Source organism: Triticum dicoccoides, chromosome 2B, assembly GCF_002162155.2.
Source record: "Triticum dicoccoides isolate Atlit2015 ecotype Zavitan chromosome 2B, WEW_v2.0, whole genome shotgun sequence".
Taxonomy (NCBI): Eukaryota; Viridiplantae; Streptophyta; class Magnoliopsida; order Poales; family Poaceae; genus Triticum; species Triticum dicoccoides.
Genome location: NC_041383.1, coordinates 137,746,663 through 137,761,139, shown reverse-complemented (window position 1 = coordinate 137,761,139; position 14,477 = coordinate 137,746,663). Strand labels below are relative to the sequence as shown.

The 14,477-nt window shown below is 46.7% G+C and overlaps 1 protein-coding gene across 1 annotated transcript; it reads left to right on the top strand.

Moving 5' to 3' along the window:
• Positions 1–6,823: 6,823 nt before the first annotated feature.
• Positions 6,824–11,599, top strand: LOC119362634 (phosphatidylinositol 4-phosphate 5-kinase 6-like). Its single transcript, XM_037627878.1, has 8 exons — positions 6,824–8,296; positions 8,667–8,831; positions 8,940–9,105; positions 9,207–9,323; positions 9,458–9,651; positions 9,761–9,867; positions 9,960–10,044; positions 10,745–11,599. The coding sequence occupies exons 1-8, from the start codon at positions 7,077–7,079 to the stop codon at positions 11,031–11,033; spliced, it is 2,343 nt and encodes a 780-aa protein (XP_037483775.1). The 5' UTR covers positions 6,824–7,076; the 3' UTR covers positions 11,034–11,599.
• The last annotated feature ends 2,878 nt before the right edge of the window (positions 11,600–14,477 follow it).

Here is a 14,477-nt window from a genome sequence, read left to right as displayed (position 1 = left end):
TGGGATGGGGTCGGACTGTCGGGTCCGGCGTGCAGGCGTGCCCGGTTGTTGGTGTCAAAATCGGCGGATCTCGGGTAGGGGGCACCGAGCTGTGGATCTAGGATCGATGGGGAACAAGGGACGATGAACACGGTATTACCCAGGTTCGGGCCCTCTTTAAGAGGTAAAACCCTACGTCATGCTTGATTGTATTTGATGTATGGTACGGTTACAGAGTGGATCTACCTCGAGATCGAGCGAGCTAAACCCTAAGGTGATGAGGTGATGAATGTACTTCTAGCCCTAAAGCCCCTATACTCTCTGATTTATATAGACACCGGTTAAGTTAAGGTTATAAACCATCGGTTACAATGAAGGAAAGATCACGCTAAACCTGATTTGAAAGGCACACCACGACTCCGAAGATCTCATGTCCCGCCACGGGTCCGCACTCCAATTTGACCCCATAGTGGCCCATTAGCCCGACCCATATGCAATGGGTCGACAGCCTCAGGACCTCTTAGTCCAGGACTCCTCACCGGACGCACCCGGCACCCCATATATATCCGCCCCATATTCGAGCTGATACGAGGGGTGCCGGTCAAATTTACTAGGTGACCGCCGCTGCAGATAAAGGCAACGACCCGATCTGGCACGCGCCGGTGGCATGCACTGTTGCTCCCCTTTCTACGTGTTTTTCCTCTTTTGCTGGATACCGACGTTTTTCTCTCTCTTTCCTACTGGTATTTCCTATGGATATCTCTGCGTGCGTTTACTCACTTTCAGTGGGCAGCGTTCCAATTTCCCAAATCATCATTTGATGCGAAGACAAGCAAAGAGCTGGTGTGGTTTCACTGTAGACCGCGGCACATCGTAGCACTCTCCACTATAGCTATGGCCCGAAAATTTGGTAATGGGAACGGTTGTTGCTGTACGCTGTACCTGTGCGAGAGATGGTCCTGCTGCCGCTGCCGGGGGAAAACAACAAGTGAGCTGCCACCCGGATAAGATGAATCATCGGCGCCCCGGCGTGATGCACATATGCCACTGAGATCTAGCATAATGAAGTTCCTTAGCACGACGCGTCTCTATTATGGCCTTTTTCTGCTACGTCGATCTCTGCCATTTGTACCAAGATCTTCCTCCCAAACAAAGTTAGACATGAGGATATCCTTATTACTGTGACGTTTATTGCATTGGCATTGGGTTCACTTAGACACACGTACCGTCTTCCATCAAAGAAAAAAAAACCCACCTTAAATTCTATTTTGGAGGCAAAAAAACCCGCCTTAATTGAACATGGAGTTCTTGTAAGAAAAAAAACACATTAATGAGAGACGGGACATATAAAATGTCATACATTGATTTCTGTTCTTTTTTAAATGAAAGAAATTCATTAAAAAAATCTTTCAGAATAGTCTGGATTGGTTACCACATTTTTTTGATAAAGGGCGATTTTATTAATTTAAAATGTAGCATCAAGTGGGCACAAAGCATTATGAGTAACACCCGGCCTCTGCATAACTAGGATGCACATAGCCAAATCCGAAATTCCGACCAAAAAAATCATCAAATAAAAACCGACAAAACGGCAACAGTAGAGTCCTATAGACCGACACTATGCCTATGTCGAAGGAGGTGGTGGGTCGATCCGAAGATTATGCTGTCACCCATGTCGGGAAAAAACCTCCATAGTCACCTGCTCCAATCGCGTACACACCGCCTTGAACAGCGGTTGGTACTCCGGTAGTTGTAGAATAGACCACGTACGTGGCGAGTGCGTACACCGGAAAATAACCTGCAAAGAAGAAGCATTTTTCATTAAAAATCAAATCATTTCTACATAGCCAAAGTGACCAAATTAAGGCATACGCTCCCGCCCTTATTAGCGTTTTGAAACTATTTGGAATACCGTCCAACCAATGACCAAAAATATTTGGCAACACTTGTGGGTGAATGCAAATTTAACACTGTTTGGATGACTGACCACGTAGAACGTGCAAACTTGCATTATAAAAAGAGGTGTTTGATTGTCTAAAAACAACACTTCTTACTCCCTTGCCAGTTGTGTCGTGTGAGGCTGTCTTTAGTTAACACAACTCCCCTACGAAGATACCACATGAAAATTTTCACTTTTAGTGGAATCTTGGACTTCCAAATTTTCTTGTTATTACTGACAGGTACCTCAGAATGTGTGAGCGCACGGTACATAGAGTCTAGAGTGAAAGACCCAGATATAGTAAGATTCCAGCGAAACACATCACGACCTTCTGTCAGGTTAATCGAATCCAACCTGGATAAAAGATTATGCCATGACACAAGTCGGGGGGCCATCAAATCCCGTCTGAACGAAATATTCGGTGGGGATGAATTGAGCACCCGCACAATAGTATTACTCTTATCGCGAGCAATGTTGTATAAGGCTGGATATTGTTCTCGGAGACTGGCATTGCCTGGCCATATATCTTCCCAAAAACGAATCTCCGACCCGTCCTTTATCGCGAAAGACCCAAAGCGAAAGAGATGTTTCTTTGTCGCCATTAGGCCAGCCCAAAAGTGCGAGTCGCCGGGTTTCCAAAATGCCTGGGACACCGCCTTTTGGCCTAGATACTTGTTGCGCAGCATGGTTTGCCAAACATCATCCTCAGTAAGAAGTTTGAATAACCATTTACTGAGTAGAGCCTCATTCTTGACATGCAGGTCATGAATTCCAAGGCCACCTTGGTCTTTCAGCCTACAAACCACATGTGTCACTTGGTCATCGATTTTTATTCTTGATGGGCTAGAAATACGCCTACTACTTTTTATAATGTGTATTAGGTTTTTTCAAGTCAAACATTTATATTTTTAGCTAAATTATACAATATCTATTATGCTAAATAAAAAAATAAAAAATATATTCAATTATGAATCTAATAATATTATTTTGGCATTGCAAATGTTGATCGCCTTCCTATAAACGAAGTCAAAGCTAGAAACATTTCACCTTCAAAAATAACTAATATGCCTTACAAAAAGAAACATGGAGGCAGTAATATTCTTGAAAATTGCCGACTCAAAAGGGAGGAGAATCTATTGAACCTAAACACATGTGATTCTTATTTTTTTAAAGCTTCAAAATACGTGGGGGGGGGGGGTCACATGTGGATACTGGAATGTACGAACAAGATTATGAAAAAAAATGTGTTGATTTTTTAGCAGGTTCAAATGTATTGATTTATAGCTTGCATAAAAAATTGGAACAAGGAGCAAGAAAGTTAATTTTTTTCATGGGGTAGAAAGTTGTATATTTGATGCTTCAGGTTTTTCATTTATGGATTTTGCTACAAATCGAAGTCTGATTTTGAGCATTGGAAATCTAACATCCGAGATGGAAAGTTATGTTACCGCTGACAATTCCTTTAGCAAGCATGGCAAATTCTTGCCATGTTTTGTCTCTGTCAGGAGTTACCATGCTTGTTAAAGCAAATTTTCATCCTTGCAACAACATAAACTACCATACAAAACATTTGATTTGCCATGCTAAAAATATATGATTTCAGATTTTTAGACATTTTTCTGGGCCGACTTTAAGAATGCAAGACACTGCACGAAACTTCAAATTCCCACATAATATCAAGTCATCTCCGTGTGTGATTTTTTGTTATAAGATTGAGCTTTTTCTAAGCCTTTCTTCTTGAGCCCGTAGAATTGCTAGTGCACTCACTCGATTGTTGTTATTCCAGATGTATCGATTAGTTAGTTTCAATTTGGTTACAACATGTAATTTTAATAGATCAACATCGACGACTGTGGCTCCAGGGCGCTGGTCCTGAGGGACATGTGCACGAAGACTTCACTCTTGTCATTGACAAGGTCTAGCCGGCTTCGGTAGGGGAGTGGCGACAGTAGCACGTCGAGTGACTCGTTCTTGCAGGAGTAGCGGTTGTTCGGTTGTCTCGGAATCTCGATATATTTATTAGGTTTGAGATACTTTGTACCCGTGGTGAACTTTTATAAAAGATCTCATTCTTTCCATGAAAAGAAGGAGGAGGATCAATATCTCCTGTGGGTTTGGAATTTTTCTCTGTCAAACTTAAAATTATTGAAAACCATGGTAATGAAGTCAATGCATTGTATATTTATGAACATACACTAGCAATCCCCAGATGTTTCTTTTAAAAGTTGGTGACCCCTCCCATTTCTCCAATTGGAACCATTTTTGCTTTTGAAAGTTATCACTGGTTCAATGTATGTCACATTTCCCGCAAAAATAAATATATGTCACATTGTTTTGACAGATATATAGTGGACCTTGCCCATTAAAATACGGTCAATGCATTTCATAAAAATATTTATCACCGTCTAAAAAAACATATTAATCCCCATGTGCGTTGGAGAAAAGATATATATTTTTGAAACAAGAAAAGATATACTTATCCCCTTATTTGGTCGTCCTGTCATCCTGTGGCAGAACCGGTCAGTCGTCGCTCTGCGACGACGTGTATCCCATGAGTCATTTTCCTGTACATTTCCCACCTCCCTCTCCGGCAGACACGTCCTGTTCCTCCATCTATTCCATTTTTTTGCACTTTTTTTGAGAAAAGTATCTTTCCACAGTGCGTGACAAAAACCATCCAAACCCTTGGCAGGTCTCCAATATAATTCCATTGATTGTTGGCACAGCGCACAGGGCGGGTGTGCAACAAGAAACAGAACTGCATTGGCCTGGCCCCTCCAACCAAGCTGATTGGATCGGAACTGGATTAGTATATCCGAACAGCTAGACGATGGACACGGAGCAAGAACAAGCACTGCAGCTGTGCGAGAACAATGCCGCAGTTGACCTCACAATATGTCCAACACTATTTTTTGGGCCCTTGAGTATCCGTCTCCTCGCACGTTGGAATGGTCATTGCAGATGTGATTAGATGTAAGACATTGGCCGGCCAAGAGGAACCACCAATGGTGGTCTCCCTTTGCTACCAGTGTTGGAGAAAATAAGAGCAGCTAGCTGTGCGAGCAGGGGTGACCTAACCGCAGGCAAGGACGCGGCTTTAAGAAAGGGGTCGAGACCAGATCGGCGGATCGCTTGCTTGCGCGCACGACGCCATGGTTATTATGCCATCTTTTATTCCCAGGGCGGTGCGGCGCAGGACGTGAGAAACTAAGGTAAACGCCGCCGTTTGTTAGGTCTGCGGATGCACTTTTGGTGCCTCGACGATACTGTCAGTATCAGATTTTCTTCAGAAAAATCAGGTTGGAACGGTAGGAGGCCACGGCAAACACAATCTACTACCGAGATGAAGAAAATAGTACTAGGTCGTTTTCGTCTTTTAGCTTTCTTGGGAAGGTGGATTGGATCCATCCATGAACGTGCCATGTTTTTGGGTTTTTGTTCATGCTTTGTGCAACCAGATCCAGGCCGCTTCACTCACCGATGAGCCATTGATCTCCGACGTACGGGTGGTACTCCCAGGACTCTGGTTGGCATCCGATGCTATGATCCTAAAGTCAGCTCCATCTTAAAACACATCTCCATCTTTAAATACCAAAGCAGGAGTACATATAGGAGTACACATACTGCATGCGTCGCATGACAGTGGAACAACCACCGGCAGGATCAGGAGCAGGACCAGTTCTGCCGCTCTCGACTCGATCGAGAGAAGATGGCCTGCATGTCTGTCTATCTAGTGTATCTCCTGCCGATCCGCTTTATCAGATACTGTCACCACCCTCTTTTTCTCCTCTGATCCGAAACCGAGCTTCACAAAAAAGTGCTTGATTTGAAGCAACAATAGGCTATGTGGTTTCAGGCAGGATTAGAGGGCAGGTGTAATTGATCGGGCGCTCTTTGATTAATTAATTAATGGCCTCACCGGCCGATGAACCGGCTGGTTAGACCTAACAGCAAGGGATTAGGACCATACATGCTGCTAGGAGCCGTACGGCTGCAAATTGCCAGATGAGGCATTGACAAGGGAGGTTACGACTCCTAATCCTAAATATACTATAATTAGCAGCAGCTGAATGCACCAGCTATTCAGCTAGGCTGGTCCTGCAGGTATGCTAGGTACAGAGACAAGGCACCATGCCATGCACTTCCCACCACACACAACCTCAAACGGAGGCTGCAAGAGGTTGAATTGTCAAGTAAACTGACATTCTCTCTATCTTTTTCTTTAGAAAAATCAAGTAATCTATCAAACTGATTCGTGTTGCACTGTTGTGCGGCCACGTCGTCATGGGAGTATGTCGTATGTTTCCTGCTGATGATGGATATGGCTTACTACTGTGCAGTGTAAACCTAGGAGAAAGAAAGACGAGGACAGGAGGCTCATGGGCAGACAAGCCCCTAAATTAAGCCACGGATTGATTGATTAGTTGGCTAGTACTAGTACTACTACTACCCTTGTGCTAACCAGAGGTTAGCTTAGCTTATTAGGGACAGCACTAGAACCCACGCATTAACCTAGCTACACAGGCTAGAGGAACAAGACAAGCACCCGCACTAACCATCGAAAACCACCACAATAACCACCAACAAGACCTGTCTGCAATGCGAGGATTAAATCATCACCAGGGCTGGTTGCTAAACTTGTATGGTTTGTTTTTTTTGTGAGGCCGATAGCATGAAAAATAGACAAAATTTGGTTAGACCAACCGTAAGTAAAACAGACAAGAACCAAATCCAGTTCTTTTTTAGAATGAAGAACGGAGGCCATCACGGGGGCCATGGGACGGATGGGAGTACCAAGTTCCAGATGGGATGCTGCATCAAAAAAGGCAGATAAAACAGAGGAAAACAAAGCGGAAAGACACCCCTTCCCACCTCCCCTGTCTTCTTCCACCCCCCACCTCCGTCCCCTCGCCCCCCCTCCCAAAGCGCATTTCTTTTCCCTCGCCCCTCTCGCTCTCGCTTGCGTGTGTCTCCATTAACTCCCCTCGCCATTACCCGCCTCACGCCCCCCAGCAATGCCGCCGTGGACGGTGCGCGCGCGCGGCCTTCAGCGGTGCTAGCTAGATCCACCGCCAAGCGGACCCGGGTCCGGACAGCGGCGGCGGCGGGACGAGGAGAAAGAAGAGACGGGTGTGGCCGGGAGAGGCGGGCGCGCCCAATGCACGAGCACACCCTGGCCAGGGCGTGGGAGGCGACGGTGCGCAAGGTGCAGCAGCATCCGCAGCCCGGGGGCAGGCGCCGGGTGGCCCCCATGCTGCCCGCCGACGACTCCGAGACGGCCTCCTCCTCGGCCTCCTCCTCCGCGGGCGTCGACGATGCCGACCACCACGGTCCGGAGGAGTACGTCGAGCGCGGCCTCCCCAACGGGGACTTCTATACGGGGCAGTGGCGCGCCGGCGCGCCGCACGGCGCCGGGAAGTACCTGTGGAAGGACGGGTGCATGTACGAGGGGGAGTGGCGGCACGGCAAGGCCACGGGCCGGGGCAAGTTCTCCTGGCCCTCCGGCGCCACCTACGAGGGCGAGTTCAAGGACGGCTTCATGGACGGCGGCGGCACCTACACCGGCGCCGCCGGGGACACCTACAAGGGAGCCTGGTCCATGAACCTCAAGCACGGCGACGGCAGGAAGAGCTACGCCAACGGCGACCAGTACGACGGCGAGTGGCGCTCCGGCCTGCAGGACGGCGCCGGCCGCTACATCTGGCGCAACGGGACCGAGTACACCGGGCAGTGGCGGGCCGGCCTCATCCACGGCCGCGGCGCGCTCACCTGGGCCAACGGCAACCGCTACGACGGCGGCTGGGAGGACGGCTGCCCGCGCGGCCAGGGCACCTTCCGATGGGCCGACGGCAGCGTCTACGTCGGCTTCTGGACGCGAGATGGCCCCAACGGCATTGTCCAGCAGAAGGGCGTCTACTACCCTTCCCCGGCGGCGTCCTCCCCGACGGCGCGCGACCCCCGCGACGAGTTCGCGAGGGAATTGCCGGGCTTCATGGCCGCCGCCGGCGCCCCCGAGTCCACGCCGCTGCAGAGGCCGCTCAACAGCTCGGGCAACCGGACGGCCAATGGGCGGGCGAGCTCGGTGTCCGGGATGAGCAATTGCTCCGGCGGCGACCGGAAGTACGACAAGATTTGCATCTGGGAGTCGGACGGCGATATCACCTGCGACATTGTGGACGGGGCCGCCCTGGTCGACGACGCGCGGAGGAGCGTGAGGACGGAGGACGGCGCGGAGGGCGGGGAGCTTCTGCCGCCGCCGTCCCCGGCACCGCGCATCGCCAAGTGGGTGTCCCCGCGGCAGGCGAAGCAGCAGGGGGAGACCATCGTCAAGGGGCACAAGCACTACGAGCTCATGCTCAACTTGCAGCTCGGCATCAGGTGTGTTGCTTTGGCCATCTCCCTCCGTTAGCGACTCTGAACTATGCAGATTTTGGAGCTTTGGTTGTGGAATTCGATCAACAGGAGAAATTTGCATTTGCTTTCAGTGCCTTTGCCGATTTAGTTACCAATCTGAATTAGGGGATACAGTATTACCCTGTCAGTGGTGAATTAGTAGAGGGTTTGCTTCGAATCATGCAATCGTTATTAGGAAATGAAAAGAATTGTGGGTTTGGCCAATCCGATTTCGATACATGGCGAAGGCTTCTACTTTGTGGATTCTCAATCAACATGACAGCCATTAGTCATTTTTTAATCCATGATGATAGTTAAGTTTATCTCTGCCCTAACAATGATGTGTTGGCCACAGGCATGCAGTTGGGAAGCAAGGTCCGGTTACGCTTGAGCTGAAATCATCGGCATTCGATCCCAAGGAAAAAGTGTGGACAAAGTTCCCTCAGGAAGGCTCGAAACACACTCCGCGGCACAATTCTTGCGACTTCAGATGGAAGGATTACTGCCCACAGGTGTTCCGGTTGGTCATCACTCACCACTCCCCATTTCAAAGCTATATATATGATGTATCTTCCTTCTGGTGCCACCATGCTGATCAACATGCCATTTGTTCTGAACCAAACCGCAGGACATTGCGCAAGCTGTTCAAGGTCGATGCTGCTGACTACATGTTGTCACTCTGTGGAAGCGAGGCTCTCCGGGAGCTCTCGTCTCCGGGTAAGAGTGGAAGCTTCTTCTACCTAACAAACGATGACCGGTACATGATAAAGACGATGAAGAAATCAGAAGTGAAGGTTTGTTCTTTGTGGTTCCCTCTGTCTCTAGGCTTCCTAAGCTTCATAAATAATTCCAGAAGCTTTATGCTGAACGCAAGAAACACTTGTTAACATTACAGATGCTTTTGAAGATGCTTCCAGCTTACTACAATCATGTCCGTGCATTTGAGGATACTCTAGTGACCAAATTTTTTGGTCTACATTGTGTCAAGTTAGCCGGCGCAAATCAGAAGAAGGTTAGTGATGAATGCAACTTTATATTTCTTCTCCATACTTGGCACCATCTGTTTTGTATGATTTTGATTTGTATTCATTATGGCCAATGTTCAAAACTTCCACCCTAACTGTTTGCTGTTGCACTACTACCCAGGTTCGCTTTGTCATAATGGGGAATCTATTCTGCTCTCATAATTCTATCCATAGGCGTTTTGATCTCAAAGGCTCGTCTCTTGGCCGCACAACTGACAAGCCACAAACTGAAATTGACCAGTATACAACTCTGAAAGACCTTGATCTAAATTTCATATTTAGATTAAAGAAGCAATGGTTTCAAGAGTTCCAAAGGTGCAACCATTTTCTTTTCATATTCTAGTTTGTGTTTGAGTTTATTACTAGTAGCAATTTGTGCATTTAGTCCATCATGTTAATAAAGAACTTAATTGTATCCAAGCAGGCAAGTGGACAGGGATTGTGATTTCCTTGAGCAAGAGAAGATTATGGATTACAGTCTCCTGGTGGGGGTACATTTTAGGCATAATGGAGAGAAGCTTATGACTGAAGGTTGGTTGGAAAACTCGAAACACTTTTGCAAACTTATCAAAGAACAATCAGTTGGTTGTTTATACCTTACAATGTGCACTGTTTAATTGAAGGTTGCACTGACAATGATACCAACAGTGTATCAACACTTCGGCTTTCAAGAGGATACACGGATCAATTTCTTGCTGATCCAAATGGGTAAGCTAGATATTTTACCGCCCTTATCTGTTATACCATGTACATGCGTCGTAGTGGAATGCAATTTTGTTTCAAATAATCACACTTCTGTATATCTCTTTGTTTGATCCTTGTGTTGTAATTGGTATTAGGTAGGCTTCATACCTTCAAATTATCAAATATCACTAGGTTCGAGCCATTTTTCATGGGATTCCCTTTGCTTATATATGCCGGAAATTTGTCAGTGGTTTTTTGCTCAAGGAAATTTGGTACTTCTCTTTCTTAAGCAGCATTTTAATTCGAATGAGAACACGTCGTGTACGTGGTGAGCAATCAAAACTTGATAAGTCAACTGGTCCTTTAATGATAAATTTTAATAATCAGCATAATCTTAACAACTGAAATGAAATAATTAGAAATGATATTGATGTGATCATTCTTCTGTGACCTATTCAATTTCAAAGTCTAGATTGTGTGCCCACCATGGCTTCTTTCTCCACCTACACCCTAGCTGTTCTTACCTTTCCATTCATATTTTTTAAGCTGTCTTTGATACGGTTTTATGTGCTACTCCGTATCAACTAGCTGAACAGTAGGTTGTAAATATCCCCAAAACTTAAATTTCAAGACAGGGCTACAGATTTTTGTCTTTGTAAAATCCTGATTTACGCTGTTTCGGCATTTACTTGAGATATTCATCTGAATATTTGTGAATAAACAGGATGTCTAAAATCAAACTTGGGACAAGTATGCCTGCAAGAGCAGAACTGACTGCTAGGAAAAATGACTGCGAGCCGCAGCTCATTGGAGAGCCAACCGGGGAATACTACGATGTTATACTGTATTTTGGGATCATAGACATACTCCAAGATTATGACATCAGCAAAAGGCTTGAGCATGCGTATAAATCTTTCCAGTACGACCCGACCTCGATATCGGCAGTGGATCCAAGGCAGTATTCCAGACGTTTTAAGGATTTCATATACAAAGCATTTCAAGAGGACAGCTGAAAAGATCCCGGAGCTTGACAACGAAGCCAGCCCCCCGATGCAGATGAACCTTGAGATGTCAATGGAAAGCTCAGCCTCTGCACAGCGAAGTGGGGTATCGCCGTCGATTTTCAGTACAAGGACGGGTGAGTGTGGCTTCAGCACAAGCCATCCGGATGGTAGAGTTGCTCCAGAAATGGTCCGGCTCTCGCGTAAATATAAATAGCTATATTAATATCTACTATACATACAATACATAGGGCTCACTGATATTTGTAGGGTAGGAGATGGAGTTGGAGATGTTAACTTAGTGATTCAACTTAAAAGATAGGAGAGTTGTAACCAAGCGCGCAAGCCGGTCCGGGAGTTGTAAATGTCTCTTTTTTTTTTCACCTGATGAGGGTAGGCAGCATGTGCTAGGTTTTTTGTGGGGTAAAAATTTGTTGATTGATACGCTTGTCGACATACATGCCCATAGGAGGGACATCCTTGGATTTCTGTCTCCACATTTGTACATTGTTTTCAGTTTGGGACCTGGCCTTGCAAGGCAGACTGGTAGTGATGCCTCAGTTTTGTTCTCCTTTTCCTGGGCTGAATGATCATGTCTTGGCCATTTGCCAAATCCCAATGAATGATGCTGCACCCAAATGGGTCCAGGCCAACTGAACTTGGTGAGTGGCAGCTGAGGCATCAGCATTTTGTGTGCTCCATCGGGGTCAGCCTGTGATGATGGCTTATCTGCAATCACCAAAAGTCGCAGGAAATTGGGTGTAATGTTTGCACCTCTGGTGCAACTTGCTCCCCTCCCCTGCCATGAGAGTGACAGATTCATGTTTTAACCTGCAGTAGTAGCAGATGAGCATGTAGCTAGAACTAGAAGGAACTGCAACAGTAATATCTGATCACCACATGTACCCATCAATCTAAATCAGATCCGGGCCACTGTTTCCAGCACAGCTTAATTGTGGATGCTTTGCTGATGCCATGTATAGTACCACTATAGTAAGATTGCTGTTGTTTTGTGCTGATGAAATGAGATGTTTGATACGCATGTCTGCCTGCCTGACTGACTGCTTGCCCGCACCTTTCAGTCGCGGTCATCAAGTAGTGCCTGGATCTGGATCTTGATGTTTTTCACCTTGTGCTGCTGCTGCGCCTTTGGTCTGGAGCCTAGCAATGATTGGACGGTGTTAGGTTAGGCCCGGCGTTGAAGCTTTGTTGCCGCCCATACGCGGACGTGGATCCGAGTTCATGGATGGATGGAAGAAGTTAACATCTTCTAAAAGCATTTCCTGCCAGGTGCAAACAGCTCTGGAAAGTGGTGGTGCTGCGGTAGAGAGGGAAGGCTTGTTTGTAGCTGGTGCTGCCAGTGCCGGGTGAGCTTTCTTTCTTGGTCGCTGAATTTTTCTTGATAAAATATGCTTCTGATTGCTGATCTTGTTAGCATGAGTAGTATTTTATGGTGTTTGATGTAAGCATTGAAAATTTGACGAGGAGGTGGTTGGAAGATGGGACAGTTGTGAGACGTGTTCCCGTGGTTTTTTATTATTATGCGTGTGATGTGGAGGGAGATCGTGGCCGGCAACTCTCGACACCGAACCTTCTCTTGTACGCTGATTGGACGCCGGCGATTCTGTTAACTAATGTAGAGAACAGAAAGGGGAGAAAAGGCAGGAGAAAAGTCGTGGATGCACCCAGGAAAAATGGCACCCGATGAACAGGCATGCCGTGTATGACAAAAACTAATGTCTGAATATAGGAGGAGCCGAGGGCACTGCCAACCGGAAAGCGAAGGCTTCGATAACCATGTTGGTTTCATGGGTGATCTGGAATGAGCGTAATGCAAGGGTGTTTAGACACAAGAGTGCCCCTCCGCATGTTTTGCTAAACAATGTGATCGAAGAGTCTAACCTTTGGGTTAAAGCCGGGGCGAAAAAATTAGGGTCTTTCTTATTGCGAGAGTAATTGCCATGCCGTTTCTTGGCACTGTGCTGTAACAAACTCTTTCTCCTTCTTATTTAATATATGAGGTAAATCTTTTGCCTCCGTTTCAAAAAAATAATATAGGAGGAGAATATAAACTGCACCATTCTTTTTTTGCGGGGACTGCACCATTTTTTTATGGAGGACGTTGGATGATAATCTTTGTTTGTGGACAACATATGATAATAGAATGTCATGATTGCGAGCATGTACTTATATTTACCTGAACGCGAATCGGCAATGATGGTGTTGCCTGCATGTTCTCGCCACTTGCAATACCATATAATAGTATCTATAAATACCTCATAAATACGTATATCAATCAAATCATCCGTCTAATTTTAACTTTTCCGTGATTAATCTAGAATCAGAACGCATCTACGACATAATTGAGTTGATCTCAGTACAGCTACCGCCCACCTGTGTTGTTAGACGTGTCACGTTTGCCGTCGGCTCCACAAACTCAGGGTTCGTGCCCGGCCGTTGCTGCGAAAAGGCAGGCCAGGCAGGGAGGTGATGCTGCCCTGCCCCCAGATAATGGAAGCTGCCTCCAGCTCTGAAGTACGTACGTACCACTGGGTTTATCTTTTCCTGAAAGCGCTCTCAAGAGTTTGATCAAGTCCCATGATTCTATTTTCTATCTTTGCCGTCAGTACACCTCGTGATAAGGAACCCAAGGCAAAATGTACAATCTTTTTTTTTAGGGGTAGCAAAATGTACAATGTGGTTAATCATATCCATGCTGCATGTCTCGCTCTGTGACGACGCGCGTTGCCGGCCCAAATTGGGAGCCTACGGAATACGGCGTCGGAAAAGCGACGCTTGTGTGTACCTTCCGTATGTATGTCTGCTGCCTCTTCTTCTGCCGACGACGACGAAGCCTTTTTCCTTTTGACTCAACTGCTGCTGCATCAGTATAATACATGCATACCCATGGAGCTACTGCTGCTTTGTACAGCGCCTTTCAGACAGACAAAAAGGGCAAAGCGAGAGTTACCGATGGCATTGCTCTCGGTCGATTGGCCCGAGCCGAGCGGCAAAGCGGAGAACGGTTGGTTGGTTGTTTTTTGCCCTTTGCTTTTGCGACCGGAGTGGGCACCGGAGTAAGAGTGAGCTCTTGCTCCTGCGCCTCCCGAGATGCAGCGGGTTAAAGTCGGGAGCAACATCGGTGAAAGCTCTGAACAAGCCAAAGATCAAAGCAGTAGTGCTACACAAACGACACCCATGCACGACTGCTGCACGATTCTACACATCCAGCCATCAAAATATTGAATGAAGTCCAGCACGGCCATTTGATCATCAATCGTCCATGAATCGTCCATTTCGCATCGGCTGTGAAGTAGTTTCGAGATCAAAGATGAATGGCAGGCAGGCAGACTGAGCGTACTGCCCACATGTGGTGCGATATGATACAATGCAGTGGCATGTGTGAAGGTTGAAGCCCGACCCAGACACCCAGGTGGTGGTGCTTTTCAATCGCTT